The sequence below is a fragment of the Berghia stephanieae genome, chromosome 6 (genome assembly GCF_034508935.2).
Source record: "Berghia stephanieae isolate SIO BIC M18660-M18661 chromosome 6, UCSD_Bste_1.3, whole genome shotgun sequence".
NCBI classification, from domain to species: Eukaryota; Metazoa; Mollusca; class Gastropoda; order Nudibranchia; family Aeolidiidae; genus Berghia; species Berghia stephanieae.
Window position 1 is genome coordinate 16,710,633 of NC_088365.1, and position 22,537 is coordinate 16,733,169.

Here is a 22,537-nt window from a genome sequence, read left to right on the forward strand (position 1 = left end):
AAGGTTGGCAGGTCTGTATCATGGCATATGATGCGGTCATGGGCGATCTTTAGCTTTTATTATGTTACATAATAGGCAGAACTTTTTCTCAGTTCGGGTAGTCGATAAATGGAACCACCTGCCTGCAACAGTTGTCGCCACCCCTTCATTGCAGGCATTTAAGTGCCGTCTTGATGCTCATTGTGAAACAGAAAAATACTGTTTGTAAAGTTAAATTCAGACACCTCCTTCCACTATGTGGCATGCCCAGTTTTGAGAGACGAGAATTAAATACGTTCACGAATGCACAAGAGCAGATAACAGGCTGTAAAAGCCTACATAAATCTGGACTTATATCATATCATCATATCATATCATAGTTCAACTCTTAATCCTTGCTATCCTCAGCGACGAAAACGGTGATGTAAGGGCGCCAATTCCACAAAAGACAGAGGTACTTGTTGAAGATGATGATGGCTATAAGTTTGGTAAGTGGCTATTTACACAACTTGTTTACCATATTCAGAAAATGTATAATAATCATAATGTTGGCACTAGTTTGTGTGTATGTGTTTGTTTGTTTTCTAGTGATCATGGGTCTCAAATTTCCACCATTTGGAGGATTTACGCTATTTTCTTCTGCTTGGGGTCCAGGTCCTTAGTAGTATCTATGTAGCTTCAAAAATCATTGAAAACAGACTGGTTGCAAGGGACTTTAGCCATGTTTATTAGCCCTTTAATGTTTTCCTTTTTATAGCATGATTTGTATTTTAATAAAGGTTTCAAAAGTTTATTTTTAGGCTATTGCCAATATAACTCATACAAGAATATAATATTTTCATCAACAAATCAAGTAAGTCAAATCAATAATAAAGTAAGGCAAAAAATGATATTAATAATGATAATAATAGTAATAATAGTTATATATTTTACCAGTGTTGTCGACAGCCTATTGCTCCTCGTTATTTATGATAAAAGCGCATTCTGTAGAAGACTCAAAATAGTCCTCCCCTTTTTTGAAAATTCTAATTTGAGATCTATGAGTGATATGACTGAGTGTATTTGTTTTTTTTATCTTCTCCTCAGCATCTTGGAGAATGCGCAGGCCGAGGAGAATGGTCAGATCGGTGTTTGATGGGTTTAGGGATTTCCAGGCTGAAGCAAGTAAGTTGTATTCAATCTAATGTTTATATAATACGATTAGCTTGCTGACAATAGATCAGAGATATAATATAAAGAACAACCTCAGACAGTAAAATATAGTTTGTTATATATCAGCAGTAGAGGTGACAAAAGTCATTTTTGTAACATTTGACCCCCACCAAAAAACAAAAAAAAACAAAAACTGAGAGGCTGTGATTAGTTCTTTTGAAAATCTATTCAAAATTTTTGTTTACACCAGTTTCTCTGGGTTGAAAAAGAAAGTTATTAAAAAAAATCTGACTGTCTAGCTCCATAATAATATAAAGTAGCTTTTCTAAGGTTGGTAAAAGTATGGACAACGTTTGAACGTTTTCAACCCTCAGCTTTTTGTTGAATTCAAAGACACTGATGACAACAAAATCCTTCCATAGAAAAACAAAACAAATCAACCTTTTGTTACAACCATAGTAACATTTATGGGGGGAAATGGACACAAACATGAAAATATTATTTCTATCAATTCTGAAATATATGCAAGTTATTTTCATGTAATTACTAATAACATGAAAATTTAATCTTTTTTTGAAGACATTCATTAGAAGCAGTAATGTTTTGCCAAAAGTAGTTATTTGTTTTCTTTGGTTCATGCCTCTATCCAATCGCTTAGTTTTCATCTAATGACTGTTGCACGTACAGATTCTTTAGTTGTGCAAGTTAAGAATGGACATTAGATTATGATAACAATAATGAAGTTTATTTATATCGCCCCCAATCTTCTATACCATAAAGCTCTAGGCACCAGGTGTGGTATTCTCTCTTTCTTTCTCTTCTTTTTTCTTTCTTTTTTCTTGGGGCAATCATAACAACAGTGATGCAAATAAATGATTTTTTTTATTTGTCATAGATGATAATTCCATCTTTACATGTTTCATTTGATTTTAAAATAAATCCTATGCTATTTTCTTACAGAAAATTTTGAAGATGGCATCTATGGCAAATCTGCATGGAAAAAGCGAAACCTGGAAGATCTCTTCCGGCCTCCTGTTGACATTACCCACAAAGGGACCTTCCAAAGTGTAATTTTTATTCTTTACAATAACTTGATGTTGTGGTTTTGCAATTACACACGTCTTTTAAATGATGCCACCTCCAGTAGTCGGTGAGAGAGGGATCTAGCAATGAATGACCTGAGTTTGATACGAATTTTTTTGGGTTCGTGGATAGCTCATACGGTAGAGTCACGCTCTCACCGGCCAGGCGGAGTTGTCGTACCAATAAGGTCGCGGGTTCAAACCCCATCAACAGCCGAAAATTTTTTATTCTCTATTGTCTTCTGGCACTTTTCTATTCACTTCATCTCTTGTTGCATCAACTTCATATGCTACTGGGGGGTCCCGATAGCTCAGTTGGTAGGGCACTCGTTTCACAAACACAGGGACAGAGATCAATCCAGGGTGCATGTCATGGTCTAAAATGAGTATTAAGAGCTACTCGACTATGCATAAAATAAAGATGTGAAGAATAAGGCCCCCTGAATTTACTAGTTACTATAAAATGAAGAACAAATAATGATTTGTTTAAGATGATATAAAATGAAAGATGAAATTTAATTAAATGAATCTTCTGATGAGTAATGGTGATTACAGTTACAACTAGAAATATGAAGATATTACATATCTTATGATAATATTACATAAGGCGGGTAGACTTGTGGGGTTCCACTTCCAGTTGAGAAGGGTTGTAGTTATTCCTCCGACGGGCTCAGGCTTGATTCATTCTCGATAGTGATTGAACTGGCAAAGGTAAAATCTCCGGCGTCTTGATGGTGGAAATCAAAATTAATTGAGTATTCCACAAAGTCTGGAAAGATAAAAATCTTTCAATACATATATAATGTGAGGAATGGAGTGTCTGGCTGTCAGGGCATAGATTATGGAGAGAAGTGAGTGAAGAAGATTAGACCTATCAGCTTTTATAATAAGTGACTACGTGACAGAAGGTAGAACGAAAAGTATTCACTAATTTGAAATTAATTCAAGGGAAGCACATTGAGTGGATATCATGCTTTAAAAGCTCAAGTTTAGTTTATAAGTTGTTTTGGTTTTATTTTGTAAGACAAATATTAAATATTATCCCTCTATCCTTATGAAAATGTTGTATACTAAGTGTGTGCAAATTGTCTTTTAGGCACGTGATCTTGGATCATCTAGTAACAAGTGGCTTCTAGTCGACGTCCAAAATGTTCAAGAATTTGAATGCCAAGTCCTCAATCGAGATGTGTGGAGTTGCCAAGCAGCCAAGCGACTCATCACCACAAAGTTTATCTTCTGGCAGGTAAGCTACTTTACTATTTTAACTGTTGATTAGTACCAATTCAGATCTACTAATACCGGTCTATAAAATGTTTGTGGGTGCCTATGCAAAGCTGCGATAGAAAGGGTATGTTTGTGCCATTACAGAGCTGCTCTATAAGATGTTTGTGGGTGTCAATGTGGAGGTGGTATATTTAATGTTTGTCAGTGCCGATACGTGCAGAGCTGCTCAACCCATTTTCTTCTTAGGATTTTTCTTGTTTTTTTTTTTATTGTCTCAAATAAGATGCATCCAGACGTGATTTTTATGATCTCATTTTTCCTTGATTTTTTAATTTTTAATTGCTGATTTTATTATTTACTCATATAAAATGACAAATGGGTAGTCTTAAAGGTTGTTTATTGCATATTTCATTTGGATTTCAGTATCCATACGTGCAGTTCTTAAGGTTTTAGTATTTTAATCAACCAAATTAAAATAAGAGGTTGTTGTGCTTTTGGTCTTTGGTTAAAATCCTAATTTTTTAGAAGTCTTATCTTCTTCTACTGGCAGTTATGGTTTACCGTATTTATTGTACCAATGTCACAGACCTCAAAACAAACTGCATGACTACATCTGAAAAAGAGTGAAGAAGATTAGACTATCAGCTTTTATAATAAGTGGCTACGTGACAGAAGGTAGAACAAAAAGTATTTACTAATTTGAAATTAATTAAAGGGAAGGCTACTAAAGGAAAGACGATTTAATAATAGAAGGTAAAGTTTTTCTAAGCCTACTGAAAAATAACTGGAGTGAGATGAATTCAGTTCTTACTAAAATAAAACTTTAATAAAATAAATGTGAATAATCGTTACTGTGACAACAACCATCTTCTTGCGTGCCTTTTTTCCCCCAAGGCTTGCAGTCATGTTTGTCTAATAGGATTCTTTTTCAACTCATTATATAATTGTTTTATAATTTCAACTTTTTCATTAACTCACTAATATTTGTTATAATCTTTCAGGTCTACAATGATAGTGCCGAGGGCAAACGATTCATGCAGTTTTATAAAGTATCAAAGTGGCCTTATGTAGCCATAGTGGACCCGTTTACAGGTAAAGAGGATGGGTATCAACATTCTAAATGACAAACAATAATTGTTGATATCTTTCCACTTTTATTGTTTGGTTTTTCATTTCTTGTCATTTATTTTTACATACAAGATGTATTTGCTTTTTACACTTTTCATCGTGGTAGACTGGTAGTGTACGCACTTGTAACTAGCAGAATTGATCACTGCATTTCACACTTTTTGATCTTCCAAAATCATCTTTGATGAAAATTAAAAAAACTCCAAAACAAATCTGTAAGAATTATATTACACCTGTCTTGAACCATCTACAGTGGTTGCCTGTTGAGAGAAGGGTAGAGTTCAAGATGGCCTGTATAATTTTCAAATTTATTCATGGCTTAGCACCACAACACCTGTCATTGATATCGGAGTACAGGCCACCTTGGGCTCTCAGCTCCTCACAACATACCACTTTAGAAATAGACCTGCATGTGTGCCGACAATTGTCGGTTTTCCGACAATCACGGTCGTTGCGATCTCCCGGATCACTTATTTTTTTATTTCTTAAGTTATCTGATTGCGAATGACGTCAATTGTCTGAGTGTCGGCGATCCCCAACTCGACCGGCGGCGAGCAGTCAAGTGCCGACGAAAGGGCGTCGGATTGCCGACAATATTGTCGGCACTCTCAAGCGCTCGTTCGGCAATTATCGGGAAACTTCGCTAGTCTCCGATTTGACCGCAACTCTTCACTGTCTGAAAAACGAGAAGTGTGTCGATATAATCGAGCTTGCGCAGTTCGTTAACTTTCGTTTTCATACTTTCGGTATTCCATTCAAGTAACTTTTGTTTTTCAATTGAACCTTGCTACATTTCAATTTTATTCGTTCTATCTATCAACTTTCTGGATTTGTCGTTGTATATTTTACATTATTTTTTTTGTTATCATGCCTGAACAATTCTTTGACCGTTCGTCGGATCTGAAGTCAGTTGAGAATGGTGTTCGAAATCTATTCAAATGGGATCTGGAAGAGAAAGACTGCACCGATGATTTTCTTTCGGAGTACGTGAGAAAGCCAGTGGATTAAAGTCTAATGATTGGGATGGTTATTGCTCTTTAGAGATAAGATCAATTATTCCAGGTTAAAAACTACTGTGGGGGGTCCGATTACGGTGGCAAAGGAAAATCATTCATGTCATAAAGAGGCATTCTCAAAGTCAAAGTCAAAGTGAGTAACACAAGAGAAAAAAAAAACAACTCAGTCGTTGCGGCTGTTTTCACTGCTGAGACAGAGACTCGTCCTCTCTCCAAGCTTCACAAGATTTCTTAACTCACTCAACCTTAGCCCTAACTGAAACTGATTCTCCAGTCTGTAGGTAGACAGGTGCCGATTAGCCATTGGACAAGTGAAGCGCAACTTTGGGTTAAATTTTGAATAACACAATTTCAAATAATTATAATCACTGTTGCCGTTGCATTATTTTTCACAGTATATGAACGGCTCTGGTATCATTTTAAAGGGCAGAGATCAAGATTTCTTTTGATGTGATAGAAATCAATGTTGACATATTGTATCAAAAATTATAATTTGATAAAAATAACGTCATTTTAAAACTTTTGATTTCTTTTTCAAAATTGAGATAGAAAATAATAAAAGAGAAGGCATCTAGATAATTAATTTGTCTGTGTCTATATCAAATTTCATAAAGATTGAAGAAGATGTTTAATGTTGACCACAAGTGACCAACCCTCTTTTCTCTCTGCTAAAATCCCGTTTTATTCAGTAGTCACCTTATCGAGAGGCTGTCCAGTGGGGGAATTCTCAATCAATTTTGAGCTTTTTGTAAGTGTAAATATAGAGTAGTATAATCATCATAACTTTGGAACCGTTTATCCTAGATCCAAAAATAAGGTATCTTATTAAATGGTTTTTAAAGGCCTATCTGTCTATGTAAAAAAAAAAAAGAATTATAAATTTTTATTTTTGAAAAAATATCGAACTACCACTCTACCTCCATGCTGTCCCTTCTCCTTATAAATTTTTGGTACTTTTTAACATTTTAAAATAAATATATTCGGTAGGACAATCCAAAAGAAAATGTATATGACTAAGTACTGAGTTACAAAATAAAAGATCCGGTAAGGCGATATGTGTGAAAAAGTTCAGACAATTTGGTCAGGACTCACATGCAGGTCTATAGAAAGAAAAATGTCAAAAACAAAATTCTCGGAACATATATTTTACTTTAAGACACCATCAATCTATAGTACTCTCTGTCTTTACCAGAAATGCTCATACTATCGAGTGATTCAAGTATAGACTGAAGATAGTATGTTTTAAATTCTATCTTTTTCCCTTATATTTCAAAACCATGACCTTCATATTCCATTGGTATTAGCATAACTTAATAAATCATCTACAGTTGTAACATTTAATCTTCATAAAATTGTAACATTTAATTTTCTTTAATTTCTCCTGTCAACTATGTCTTGTCATACACCAGTGAACACGTTTGATGGAGATTGGCGCTATAAATTTTATTTATTTATTCATTATCTAATATGAGAACTAAAGCCAGGTGCAGTTTATTGTATTTTATCTGGTCTATATCATGTTTGATATGAGGGAGGGGGTGAAGTGGCCGAGTAGTTTAGGCATTGCACTGTGACCCGGAAGGTCCTGGGTTCGAGCCCTGCTTCAGGCACTTTCGTTTTTTTTCCATGGGCAAGATTATTAACTCCCAATTAGCTCACTTGGACAACATGGGTGATTCCTGTTGACATCAGAAATCTTGTTTGATGGATTCTCTATATTCCTTCGTGGAATGCCTAGGTGATGATATCTTATGATAAGATATATCATAAAATATCGTCGCGGAAGGGCATCATTTAAAAAAAATTTTTACGCCATGTATGATCAATTTAAAACATTTGGGGATGCATCGAACAGCAATTTAAAATAGTTTTCCCCTCTCCTCAAGATCAAAGTTTACTGTAGAGTATGGATACAAAGTACAACCCAAAGTAGTTCAGATAGATCTTTATACCAAATGTTTTTATGCCACTGAAATGATAGAGGTGGAAGGGAGCAGGGGGGGGGGGGGGGGGAGAATGGGGCACATACATGTATTTGTTATTTCCATCAAGCTGTTTTTAGCATAGCACAGTTTTTATCTCCGAATTTGGAAAATAGGAAATCTGAAATTTTGGGGTCAGCATTTCGTTTATTTTTTGTTTTGTTTTTTTCTGGAGAGGTGGGGGGGGGGGGGATTTTTAAAAGGAATTGGCAGGTTTTAATATGAGACAAAAATAGGATAAGGAGAATTCTGAAATTTTTCTTTAATTGAAAACCACAATTTTTGCTGGTGCTTTTAGAATCACTGCACTCATTGGCTTTATTTGTTATTAATTCCCTTTTTGTCTTTTCTTTTGTTCAGGTGAAAATCAAGTTGCTTGGCAGAAGATCCCAGATGGAAAGACGTTCTGTGAATTGGGTAAGACCATTCAATGTAATCAACCCACTATGAATTATCATCCAGGTCTAATATTGATTTGCCACACGATTTGTTTCCATTGCCCTTTTACATCCATGGATTCGTTCAGCCCAGCTATTGATGAAGAGGTTTTATTGGGTTTTTAAAAAATGTTCTAGAAAGCCGTATACTTTGGACTCTCTCCCATCCTAGCTTGTTCTGCGTGTGCTTCTGAACTTGTGTCTGCCAGACTTGTTACTCTTAAATACTCGAGAGAGTACATTACTTCTACTTCACATGACCTTCTCTGGCTCCCTGTTCACTTCAGAAAGAGTACAAAATTCTTTTATATGCCTATAAATGTATTATTAATGTGGGTCCGTCCTTCTTACTTCCAAGACTTATTGAAGTCTATACACCTAGTGGTGTCCTAAGATCATCAGAATCTATGTTCACCAAAAAGTTTTTAACTGTGCAGCTCCACGCCTGTAGAACTCTCTCAGTTTTAGAATGAAATCTGCTCCTAGTGTTCTAATATTTCAGAAGCATCTAAAGACTGAATGATTTTACAGGGCATTTATGATCGATTTTTTATTTTTTTATTTTTCTATATATGTATGTGTGGGCCTGTTTTGTATGTGTGTGTGTTTGTGTACGTGTATGAGTTAATTGTTAAGTGCTGCAGAGCACTTTTAAGTGGAAGCTTAGATGCTATAGAAATATTATTATTATTATTATTATTATTATTATTATTATTATTATTATTATTACTATTATCATTATTATTACTATTATCATTGTTATTATTAATGTATATATGACTCATAATAAGTACTTGTGCGCTTGTGAGTGTGGGTGAGTTTGAGTGTAAGAGTGTGTTATTTTAATGTCACTAACTCTTGGTTGGTATCTCTTGTCAAATATTTGGTTTTAAATTTTTCTAAAATCGAGGATTTGAACACTTTTGTTTCAGTTCGAATTTCTTTTCCAATACTGTTAACCATTGTTTAAATCCATTTCAGTCAATGAATTCCTTTCCCTGCATCCTGCTCCCAATTCATTTGACAGCATGAGCCCACCTGCTAAGAAAAAGAAGCGGGTTAGTTCTCATTTATTGTATTATTATTATTGGTACATCTTGGTTATGAGGGAATAATAATATGAGTGTTACAAGAATCTGGGAATTGAAATAATTAGGATGTTTTCATATACCTAAACTTTGACAGGTAAAATGTTTACAATATGACTTTAGCAGGTTATTATATGTTTTTGTTTTTATTCATTTATTTATTTATTGACGTGACTTTTTATCAATGTTGTTCAATATTTGAATAAGTTCACTGGTTTTATGACTCATCTTGTTGGGTAATGCTTGATATGAGCGTTATCCAAAGCTGCCAATTCTTGTTATTTTCAAAGCATTTTCCTTTCTTTTTTAATTAGGGTCTTTAAAAAAATACATAAATCCTGTTATTTCATTGATTTATCTGAAAGATTTTTAATGTAGTTTTATAGTATTTTTCTATAGAATTACATGTCACTGACTTATATCTCATTGTTTTAATGTATGTAAACTGGTGTAGAAATAATTGTAAGGTCTGATTACTATTTCTTTGATTTGATAAAAAAAATTTGTGACAGAATCTTGATTTTTATAATTTGCTCTAATTCTGATTTACTAGTATTACATACCTGCCAAGTACCCCGATAAAATCGGATTTATCCCGATTATTTCTTGATTTTACCTCACCCCGCTGGATTTAGGAAACTCTGATTTTTTAATTACTATTATGCATTGGCATCTCTAGATTTATCCATTGCCATAAGCAAGTTCAGATGCAATTAGAATGCTTTTTTGATATATTATAATGTTGCTGTTGTTATCTCTTATATCTTGTTTGTTTCCTCAGGAGCCTTCTATTGTTGATGCCAGTGAGCAAGATCAAATGGAGGCAGCTATTCAAGCATCTTTACAAGAAACTAATGCAAAGTCCAACAACAAAAGTCCCTTATATGTTATAGATTCCGATTCTGAGCCCGATCTCGTTGAAGACTCAGAAGAGGATGTTGAAACCTTCTCTGATTCAGACACAACCGTTGAGTCGACGTCTGCCAACAAAAAATCTTCCACTCAAAACAAACAAACAAAACAATTAAATGTGTGCTCTACATCTTCGTCATTATTGTCATCAAATTTGTCATCCACATCATCATCATCATCATCATCCACTACATCGTGGTGTTCATCTTCCAAACCAAATAATACAAATAGAATAACATCCGACAGTACAATTTCAACTTATAGAAAAAATAATAAAGACTCGTATTCCAAGTGTAAGAATCTCTCAGCTTCCAAAAAGACATCTTGTTCCTACACACCATTGAGTTTCAGTCAAGACGGTTGTGGTGAGAGTAGTATTGCTTCCACTTCCAGTTGTTCTTGGAATGACCCGACCGGGACAACGTCCATCATAGACAGATCTTTAGGGGTCGGTCTGGATGTTGACAATTCATTCTCCGATACATTAGGGAGCAGGGATAGTGAAGTGTGTACCTTGAGCAACTCGCCTTCCAGTTCACAAACATCCGATACTGCAGGACTGACAAATAACTCATCGTCTCATTTGTTGGACTGGAAACACTATTGGGGGGATGAGACAGGTTAGTGATGTTTGGCTTTTAGTGTTATGAGTTAAAAATTGTAGTCACTATAGTTACTGTAACTTAAAAAATCAACAATCGTTCACCATAAGGGTTAAATAACTCATCAAAATCCTTTAAATTATGTCGTCTGGGATCAACCTTCTTTTTCAATGGGTTTTAATGACTTAGAGATGCTCATGAAGTTCTGAAGTCAAAATTTCGTAATTGTACGAAATTTTCATAATAGTAGGCAGATATGCTTATGCGACTCACCACTTTATTACAGACTTTGTTTTCGTACAGATGTCATAGGCATAGAGGATACAGATTATTTTGGAACTAGTGTTTTCCAAATTCAGATTTTTCCTTCTAGATTTGGATATGTATCTGTTGAATTTCATGACCAAAATTTCAATTTTTTCAGCCTCATAATTCTCTGTAATTGAAATTAATTGCATAAGCAGTTTTGTTACAAGTATTTGAAAAATTACCAAACAAAAAATTCAGTTAAATGGGGAAACACAATTTATATTATTTTTTTTCTTTGTATGCTGAGGAATACTATGTTTCCTTCAGGAGAAAGACTTTCCAATTGTGTTCGAAATGAATCAATTGCCTACATAGTTAGATGAATAATAATGTGAAATTGATTGTAAGCTTCAATTTAATTACAAAAACAGATCAAATGAACGTTTCGGGTTTCCCCTTTATCAACAAAACAGGATGTTAATGTGGTAGTGGCGTAGTTAAGATGAATAATCGAGCTTCGAGCAGCAACATTTATATTACATAGTTAAATGGGGTTGTGAATTACAAAATACTAAAGCTCGTCTTTAAAATCGACCAGCATGCGCCATCTTTTGACGAATAAACCAAGGGACAAAACTACAAAAAGATGACAACTAAGGTCAAAAAGTAGAACGAAGTTCTCTCTCTCTCTCTCTCTCTCTCTCTCTCTCTCTCTCTCTCTCTCTCTCTCTCTCTCTCTCTCTCTCTCTCTCTCTCTCTCTTTTTTTTTTTCTTCTTTCTTTTTTTTTTTTTCTCTCTCTCTCTCTCTCTCTCTCTTTTTCTCTTCTCTCTCTCTCTCTCTCTCTCTCTCTCTCTCTCTCTCTGTTTTTCTCTCTCTCTCTCTCTCTCTCTCTCTCTCTCTTCTTCTCTTCTCTCTCTCTCTCCTCTCTCTCTCTCTCTCATCTCTCTTCTCTCTCTTCTCTCTCTCTCTCTCTCTCTCTCTCTCTCTCTCTATATATATATATATATATATATATATATATATAGAGTCATGGTTTTCTACAAATTGAATTGAATACATTATTATTGGTAAAAACATCTTTGATAGATAATTAATAATAATATAATAATAATAAATGATAATATATATTTTCTTAGTAAAATCTGATATAAAACCAGCAAGCCAATCTATGTGATTGTACATACATCATCCCTATTGCAAAATGTTTTCTTGTTTGATTTGAAAAAAAATTAAAAAATCAGTGATATAAAATTTCGAAATAATTTTATCCTTGCAATTAATTGACCATTTGACACAGCCCCGCACATCATTTGGTGACTTTTAATCTCTTTTGGCTTTGGAGAAATAATTTTTATAAAAGATAATTTGTGTATTTTTTTTCATAAGGTAAAATCGTGGTCTTCTATTCTTGTTTTCTTTACAACAAGGATTGGCGTGTTCATAAAAGATTTACTTCTTGATAATATTTGCATTTTAAAGAGGCAAATTATATTTTTTATGAGATTTGCAATCAGAGTCTTTTAATCCCTCTCCTCTCTTTCCCCCTGAAACTGAAACAGATCCAATGAGTAAAATCATGATGCGATTCCCAGACAGTCGAAGAGAGCAAGTGGAGTTGCCATGTTCTTCTAGTCTAAAAGTAAGTAAACCTAAGCAGGCTTTTTGTTTCAAAATCAAAAGCTGATTTCTATTGTGCGGCTATGTGGTCTAGTGGTATGACACTCGCTTTCAGATTGGAAGGTCCTGGGTTCGAGCCTCGCGCTCGGCGCATAGTTGAGTCCTTGGAAAAGGCTTTTTACTCACATTTTCTCACCGTACTCAGGTGTAAAATGAGTACCTGGTAATTAACAGCGTTGTCTTTGTCCCAAAAAATTGTAATATCGCCTAACAGGCGTCATGTCCCGTCCTATATGTTAAATGTTGCTGTTGGTCAGGGACCCCTTGTAAAGGGCTTTGAGCACATTTAGTGGATATTGCGCTATATAAAGCTCAATTAAATTTTAAAATTAAATTCATAAAACCCAAATGATGGCACCCATTATGATAGATCGTTTGACGTTGGAAATCTAGCCACACTTGCCCCATTCATTTGTGCACGTCTACAGATTTTATTACTGGATGTTTTTGATTGTTGATGGCTCAAAAGATTCATCTCGATTTATGTTAATTTCCACAGTACAGAAGTAAAATAATGAAATTAGATGAGTGCCTGTTCGTTATAGCCAGAACCATTGTACAGGCAGTGGACATAGCAAAGTATTTCCAAATTATCTAATGAAGACTTCGCAGTCTAATCATTTCTGGGTAGGGCCAGAAAAAAAAAATTAAAACTTTTTATAATTTGCAAACTTTGGATTCCAACCAATTTCATTTGTATATGATGTTTGCTGGTGATAAAGTCATTTGAGAAAAGTCCCCTTTTTCATCTTCTCCCCCAACCCATAAAAAAATAAAACCTCAATTAACTAACTCAATCCTAGAGTTTTTGTGGGGTTTTTTTTGCTACTTTTCAAAATTGGAAGAAATATATTAAAATGAGCATGTAGCCTACATAAATAGTTTTATTCAACTACCATTAACATGTAAAAACTTAAAACATTGGCTTTGATACTACGCCCATAATTTGTCTCAGGAAAATGTAATAAATCGGCATGGGGTAAAAGTAACCCGGGTATACTACTATAGTCTGTGTTAGGGTTGAGTGAGTTAATTTTAAAATAAGACTGTAGCTTTTGGATGATTTATAATCATGATACTTTTTCATTTCAGGCATTGAAGAGCTACTGCATTTCTTTGGGTTTCACAGAGGATAAATATGAATTGGTCACAAACTTTCCTCGTAGAAAACTTTCAGAAATCGACGATAGCAAAGCATTGAAAGACATCGGCCTTTACCCGCAGGATACAGTGTTTATACAAGAGTTGTAGAAATGTCAAATGATGGAAGACTATGTGCTTTTGGATTAGATTGATTTTGTAAATCATAAGATCTCCACTCAATGTTTAGGAAATATTTATTTTACCTGATTGATGAATTTATGACATTTTCTATTTCATAAATAGAAATCTTTTTTTACAAATAGAAGTTTTGGGGTTTTTTATTTAATTTTTTAAAGTATATTTTTTCCTTATTTTTGTTCTGTTTTGTACAATTTGAATTATAAGTACTGTCTGATGGCCTAACCTCCAACCATCTTCCTGTCCTTGATTTTGCCCATAACCTGGCTGGAGTCATTTTCTGTAAAGATGGCAGCAGGACAGTGTATTAAGCGTGATTTAGACCATTTTGTGTCTTCCTTTTAGTAAGGATTTTGGGTGACTTTTGGCCACACAGATGCTGAGGAAATTTGTTCCACGAACATAACATTTTTTTTTTTTGATTGAGCTTTTATATAGCACAATATCCACTAAATGTGCTCAAAGCGCTTTACAAGGGGTCCCTGGTCAACAGCAACATTTAACATGTAAGAATGAATATGACTTATATGATTTCAAATGAGGATGCTGTAAAAGCAACATCTACAAGGGAATATAATTTGGTATTAGACATGGGGTGCTAACATTCAGATTTGAATCTCTACAAATCAATAATGATGATTCCTTGGCCACATCCCAGGACTGTTATTAATGAGCAAGCAGCTGTTAGTTTTTCAGCCATAATCCCTGGATCCGGTTAGCTTGGTTTGTGGGCAGGGAGGTACTTACTGTGTCTTCTATCCCCCTATATCTGTTTTCCAACTTGCTCTTTGTCTTTGTCTTGGAATGAGATTATTTGGTTTTGTCCTGGCCCTTGTCGGATATCCTGGCTGAGAGGGAAACAGTCAAATGTATAGTTAGTTTTCGGAGATGACTTTTTTTTTCCTTGTAAATCATCTCTCTGTTATGATCTGTATTATGATTTATTTACGTATTATATATAATTTGTAAACATGCGAATGTATTCCTCTTAGTGGGGAACTGTGCTTGAATCTGGATGAGACTTTTAGGTGATCTCTAAGTACTTTGATTGTATGCTCTTGGAAGCTACATCTGTTTCCTATGTAAACCAATTCCCCTTTGTCTTACCTTTTCTTGGGTGCTTTAATTGTAATTCTAGAACTTTTTTCCTATCCCATTTTCTTCCTTTTTACTGGCGCTGATATGACCGTAATGTGTTGCAAGCGCCGTAAAACCCATAAAAACAAACATAAGAGAGAAACAGTTGGTTGGATTAATCATTAGTCAGAGTCAAAGAGAATATTTTTTTTCCTCTTGTAAATCATCTTCCCATTACGGATCTTGTAGTTGATTGGTATTTAATGCTTATTTCGTAGCCATTTGAGTTTGGGTGTATTCCTTTTGGCAGGAATCCTGGTTTGGTGTCATTGTGGGACTAATGTGGTTACTGACTGAATACAGTACTCATTGGATTCTAGCACTTTCGGCAGGAGCCAAAAAGCGTGCAAGAATCCGAGCATGCCAGCAGCCTCTTATGGTTCACACTACCATGTTATGACGATCGACCCAATCAGCAAAGTCCGGTCCGCGCTCGTGCACCGTCGCGAACCCGCCCGGTAGCATCGTCACAACACACCGTTCAACTAGATGCTCTGCCGTTTCGGGTTCGTGCCCACATCGGGTACATGAAGGACAGGTGGAAAGTCTCCATTGATTCTCATGGGAGGTAGGTAATCAATACATTCGTCACCCAGCTCCAGGGTGTCGTTTTGCAGAGTCTGCTGGACTTTTGCCATGCTAGAATCCAGAGGGTATTTTACACATAATACAAGGGGTTAATGCTCTTGGATCTACTTCTGTTCTCTGTTGATTTTGTCCCTTTACTCTTTTTATTTTTACTTCTCGTAGGTGCTTGCAAGTTTGAACTCAATCTTTTGACTATTCTGTATATTGACATTGAAATGACCTCATTATGTCTCAAGCGTCGTTAACCTATGAGCCTGAGCCTGAGCTTTTATATAGCGCAATATCCACTAAAAGTGCTCAACCCGCTTTACAAAGGGTTCCTGACCAACACGTAACATGTAGAACGAGACATGACGCCTGTTAGGCGACATTAGAATTTTTTTCGACAGAGATAACGCTGTTGACGGCAATGTGATTTTTCACCTGAGTACGGTGAGAGAATGTGAGCAAAGAGCCTTACCCAAGGACTCAACTATGCGCCAAGCAAGCCAAACCAAATTAGACTCTACTTCCAATGGCATACAGTACATCATCTGTTAAGCGTAATATGCTTTTATTCTTTAATACTTAAAAATAGTCGCCACTGCCATTTAAGACTATTATTGTATTGTGTGTAAAATGACTTTTTCAAGGAGACAACGCCAAAATTTTGTGGTCAATGTCATTCATCCAGTCACCGGGCAAACTCGGCATTGCCTTCATGAGGCATCGCACGAATCGCACCACTGACCAACGGTCAACACACAAACATACTAACAGTTAAATTGTAGATAAAATATTTATAATAAAGTAAGAAATTTTAGCAATGCTCTGTTTATTATCTTGTGCGGCTATGTGGTCTAGTGGTATGACACTCGCTTTCGGATCGGAAGGTCCTGGGTTTGAGCCTCTTTACTCACATTCTCTCATCGTTCTCGGGTGTAAAATGAGTACCTGACTGTTAACAGCGTTGTCTTTGTCCGAAAAATTGTAATGTCCCGTCCTACATATTAAATGTTGCTGTTGACCAGGGACCCCTTGTAAAGCGCTTTGAGCACATTTAGTGGATATTGCGCTATTTCAAGCTCTTTTTAATTTTTTTTTATATTTGAATGTCAAGAAGATGGTATCGAGCGTGCATCAAGATACAGTTTGATGTCAGTGTCAGTGAGTTCGATGATTTTGTATTTTCAACACGGATAGGTAAGGATTCATTTAACTGAACTGAGATATCACAAAAATGTTTATCATTTAGGAGGGGCAGTACTCCTCTTCTCACCTGTACCGTAGACCAACTCCCACTGTAACTGTACAAAGACCATATATTATGCGGTAACCCTTTTGTTTTCATACATAGCTTATATTATAGCCTTTTAAAATGTACTGCTCTTGTGACCAACAGACTAACCACGATCCCATTATTTGGATGGAATAGTTATGTGATCTAAACACACAAGTGTTATGCAGAAGCTGTACTGTGTGTGTGTGTGTGTGTGTGAGAGAGAGAGAGGGAGAGAGAGAGAGAGAGAGAGAGTGTGTGTGTGTGTGTGTTTTGTGTTAAAAAAAAAAATCAAAATCCCTTCTCTTGCAGTTAGACGCTTAGAGACGGACTTCTTCCATTAAGACCAGAGCTTCAGGCTGAAGAGTGTATGGTCGATTTTTCAGTAACAGTGGTTTTATAGGGCAGCAGGGAGCGAATTTTTAAAGTCATCAGTCGAAAGGGCTTGTTTACAATTGGTTGGTAGGAAGTTTCAAAGTCGGATGGTGGAAAGGGGAAGAAAGAGTAAAGATGATGGTTTGTTCTTGATTGGGGGGTTTCAAAATTAAATGCTGAGTTTCTTGTTTTGTTGTTGTTCCGTTTCAAATGGCTAGTTGGAATTTCGAGTTTTCCGTTTTGTCCTTTATGGAATATGAGGAGTTTGTTGATGGAACGTCTTTCATGTAGCGGTTTCCATTGGAGATCGTTTATGAGCTGAGTTACGCTCATATCCCGCTCATAGTTTCCACAGACAAGTCTGGCCGCCCGACGTTGGACTTTTTTCTAGCTCATTGATTTCTTGTGATGTGTTTAGTGTACCTCGATCCATCTCTTCTTTTGTGTCTTTGTCTAGAATTAGGTCATTTATTTGTGTCATTTGGGCTCAAACAGGATGTGGACACTGAATCGCCAGTGGGCGTTTTTCATGCATCTTTTGTATATGAGGGCAAATTTTACAACAGCCAGTGTGCTGAGACTTGCTGGAGAGGCACGGTTGTGGCGTCGACTCGCCGTCGTTAACAACCATCGAAATAGGAAGGTGTTAATAACTTATAAAAAGAAGGCGCGACTTCGGATTGGGGTTGTATTCGTTGTTTTTTTTTTTTTTTTTTTTTTCAGTTTACCAAAACGAAAGCTTTCATAATGAACCGAAAAAATAAACCAATGTGCTCAAAGCGCTTTACAATTGGTCCTAAGCCAGCACAGAGTCCGATATTGAATTTTAAGCAAAATTAATACAAACTTTAAATCAAAATTAATGCCTACATTGAGAAGAATTAGTTTTATTTCTTAAACTTTAAAACAATAAATGAATAAAACAACAAAACTTTAATTTCTTAATTCTGGTCATTTGGACTTAAAATTCTATTTTCTTGATGTTCATTTCGACACAATACAAGATGGACGCGTTGAGTCACATCTTTTTGTTTTCGATAGAGACAACATTGTTTCCGTCAGATACTCATCCTAGACATGAGTAGAATGGGAAAGTTTGAGAAATAGCCCTTGTTAAGAACTCGACTTTGTGTCGCCCACGAGTTTCCACTTTAAAACGTCACAAACCGAGTGTCGTAGACCACTAGGTAATCCTACAGACAATGTAATTTCCTGTCCTCCTCTAAAGCCTCTTTGAAGACAGAGTACTTCCTTTCAGTTTCCTGTGAGTGATTTTATTGTTGATCGCATGTGCATATATATATATATATATATTATATATATATATATATATATTATATATATATATATATATATATATATTGTTTTTTGTTTACAATGATTCGCTCTTAAATTTAACGATTTGACCTTAAGAATTATCATTGTGGTCAGGATATCATTACGTTTCTAAATCTATTTTTAGTTAAACTTAAACCTGATGCATGCATGAGACCTAACGAGTTTTGCGAGTTTTTGCCAAGATTAGGGTCATCGAAATCGATCGATATTTGAAGGACAGGTTTTTTGGCAACATTTTTAAATACGAGTTCTCTTCATAGTACGACAATTAACAGATAAAAATCAAACAAAGCTGATTGTCTCATTTGATGTGTATCGATGTAAAACCCAGGAGGAGTACAGATGCCATGCCAAAGCGCAATGACATGGCATGGGATTTTTTTTTGCTGAAAAGATGGATTTCTTGAGTAACACCATTTCCAGTGGCGGTTCTAGCCTATTTACATTGGTGGGGCAAAGATGCTTCGGTCATATATATATATATATATATATATATATATATATATATATTATATATATATATATATATATATTTTTTTTTTTTTTTTTTTAAATTTATTTTTTTTATTGTTTTTATTTATTTATTTATTTATTTATTTATTTTTTGATTTATCTTTTCATTTTTTTAAAGTTATTTATTTATTTATTTATTTATTTTTTAATTAATTTTTTAAATTATTATTTTTTTCACCTTTAAAAATAATATTTCAACCACAAATATCACATTTACAATGAAATGACAATACCAGTAGATTTTAATTATTCCAAACGTAATCAAAAATGAATCACGAAAGAGAATACAACTAAAAAATAAAGCGACGAGACATAATGCGACAACACCTTGACAATACAAGTCCATTTCGTTCACTCGAAAAATTAAAGATTTGCTTTAATCCCTCAACGGCGAGATAAATATTTCTGTTACATTACTGGTTTTCAGTAGTATGTAGTAACCTTAAAGTTTTAATCGAGAAGCAACAACAGCGATATGACTCGAGTTTCATTCAGAGCTCAAATTGCATTTCACTGCTGTCTTGATGATTAGAATGACTGTGCCGGTGGTGGTAGTGGTTGGAATAGTGGTAGCGGTGGTGGTGGTGGTGGAGGAGGATGTAATTATGGTAGTGGTTTTGGTGATGCTGTTGGTTAGAATGATAGTTGTGGAGACGATGACGGAAATTTTATGATGATGTTGATATTGTTTTTATTGCTATTGTAGTACTTGTTGTTAATATTGTTGTTGTTGTTGTTGTTGTTGTTAATGAAGAAGAAGATGATGATGATGATGATGATAATGATGATTATGATGACGACGATGTCGTCGACAATGATGGTTACCATACGATATTACAAAGTTTATTCAATCTTAGGCTTTCGACAATAAATCATACAATTTGATGACCACATACATGAAAGTGGAAAAAAAATGGTAAATGGAACCAAACAATAAACTGATACCATTAATAACAACAAAAAAATACAACAATAGTAATACCACCAATACGTAAAATATAATAATAATAATAAATAATAATAATAATAATAATAATAATAATAATAATAATAATAATAATAATAATAATAATAATATAATAAATAATAATAATAATATAATAATAATAATAATATAATAATAATAATAATGATGATGATGATGATAATAATAATAATAACAATAATAATATTACCATCATCATTACTACCACCACCATCATTACTACTACCACCACCGCTACCACTATCACTACCACCATCACCATCATTATTACGTTTCCAATCATTTTTTCTCGTTTTAAAAAATTTGATATCTATCAAAACAGACGAAATTCCGGTCATTTTTTTAAAGGGTAGTTAAAATATCTACGATTTTATTAGCCCTGAAAACTACGATTTTTATTTTCCTATTTCAAGTAGGCAGGTCTGATATGACAAGTATCAGTATCAGTTCCATAGTCAAAATAAGACAAACAAAAACAAAGTTTATTTAATCTTAGGCTTTCGCCAATACTTCATACAATACAATTAAGACAAAATAATGTTACCAATTTCTCCTCATGCATTCGTTAGACTATAACAATAACGACCGTGTTATCTTTACTCTTTACCCAACCAACCCCGAGCTTCCCGCCTCTTCATCGCGAACAACTTCTTATGTATGTAGTAGCTTCAGGACGGGCAAGTACGGAATCTGCCCACCCTTCCGTATTTCCTCTATAACTTAGTTAGAATTCAACTCTCTCCTTTCTCAGAAGAGTATTTCTCGTATACTAATTCAATTGTTGAGAAAACCAAAATGGTGGTTGTATTTTATATATTTATTTAGTCGTGACTTTTGAATAAAAGTGTTTTGTTTTATTAGACGGAATACAATAGAAAATTACATTGTTTTGCAAAATTATTTTGTCTGGCAATAAAAATACAGCGTAATTAATTTAAGAATTAAAAAAAAAGAACTAACAAATTAATTTGTTAAAAAACAAAACAAAACAAAAACCCCAAAACAACAACAACAACAAAAAACAAATAAGAAAACAGTTTAAATAAATGAGTTTTGAGAAGCACTAAAGAAAACGAGAAAAAAAGAAAAGTTTAAATGGATAAACAAATATATAAAAACAACACAAATTAATACTAAATTGATATAAAATTAGTAAATTAATAAATTTAATTCAATACTGGAACATTCCCAAAGTCATTACATCAATGGTACCAGCACAAGTAAGGCAATAAATAAGAAAAAGTTCGTTTGCCAAAATCTCTATTTAGTTTTCACTGGTTAATAAGGTGGGCTCATTTGAATTAGCCCGACCTAGTACTGGAGAGGCCAGACAGCAAAAATCGGAGTTAGTTCACCGTCAGGCGACGTGACGATGAGATGACGATGTGGGCGGAGTGGAGTGGTTGGGGGGGGGGGGGGGGGGGTGATAAAAAAAGAAAAGGAGCGTATCCTGGTTTATGCATTACGGGATGCATGGTGATTCTCAATCTATCAAAAATACACACAAATTGATTTCAGTACGAAGTATCAAGTTTAAGTAGTAACTTTTGAAATTATCTAATTTAAATTTGATTATTTCAGACCTGGTAATACAGCATATAGCTTGAAAAAACAGGCTGGTATTTGCCCACCCTGCCCATTATTACCAGCCGTCCCTGACCATTTCAAAATAAATGTAAACCGCGGGTGAGGTTATAATATGACTGTAAAACGAAGGTATAGTGACATTATCGAGTGAAAGCATTTGTCTCATGTCCAGATGTGAAATGCAACGTACATGAGCACTCAGTGTAGTGTCAATGTAGGTTTTCCTTTTTTTTTTTTAATTTATTGATTGTAATTAGTTTGTTGTAATGATTGGCAGGGATATGCCGCACGCGGGAAATCAGCTAGGTCGAAAGTCTGGTTGCCAAAGTTTACTTTGCAGCGGAGGCGACGTGTAGGTAGTTATTTGCAGGTCTGATAACCCATTGTGGGCTCATTGTTGCAATGAAAGTCTTTCAATAATGACGCAAATTATTTTCCTTGACAGCAATGTTAAACCTGGCTCGGATGTCGGACCTGTATGCGTCGAGCGGAGGGCATCCTCGATAAAATTCATGACCCTGTGCAACATGGGCTTATAATTGATACGAAAATTGATAAGATAATATGGAAAAACGGACACACTGGACTGTTGAACTGTATCTAAGGTGATAAAAGGCCAGAGATAGGTAATCGTTGATGTAATGGGGATGGGGGGTCAAGCAACGCGACTGACAAACCGGCAGCCTTTGTTTGACGTCAATACCAGATTGTCTGAAAAAACTAGCCAATATATTAATTTTGAAAAATAATAAATAAAGGCATCAAAATCTTCATATAAAATAATATTATTGTTGAATCAAAGCAAATGTATTTTTATAAGCTGAGTATATCTTCGCTAAAAATTGCCGTTTAAAGTCACGAACTGGTTTTTTAAAAGTTTTCTTTATTCTTTATCTACTTAGTGTGCACATTAAACACCCCTAAGAGGAAGAGATTGAGATAGGTT

At 34.8% G+C, this 22,537-nt stretch overlaps 1 protein-coding gene across 1 annotated transcript in view; it reads left to right on the top strand.

Annotated features, from left to right (window-relative positions):
• The window catches only part of LOC144974576 (UBX domain-containing protein 7-like), a 15,788-nt gene extending 1,856 nt beyond the window's left edge, over window positions 1–13,932 (top strand). Inside the window, exons 3-12 of the mRNA XM_078917580.1 lie at window positions 388–467; window positions 1,066–1,143; window positions 2,092–2,198; window positions 3,310–3,456; window positions 4,439–4,529; window positions 7,924–7,980; window positions 8,982–9,058; window positions 9,870–10,620; window positions 12,412–12,491; window positions 13,622–13,932. Coding sequence (XP_078773706.1) covers window positions 388–467; window positions 1,066–1,143; window positions 2,092–2,198; window positions 3,310–3,456; window positions 4,439–4,529; window positions 7,924–7,980; window positions 8,982–9,058; window positions 9,870–10,620; window positions 12,412–12,491; window positions 13,622–13,780 — 1,627 coding nt within the window. The 3' untranslated portion in view covers window positions 13,781–13,932. The remainder of the gene's footprint in view (window positions 1–387; window positions 468–1,065; window positions 1,144–2,091; window positions 2,199–3,309; window positions 3,457–4,438; window positions 4,530–7,923; window positions 7,981–8,981; window positions 9,059–9,869; window positions 10,621–12,411; window positions 12,492–13,621) is intronic.
• Window positions 13,933–22,537: the final 8,605 nt, after the last annotated feature.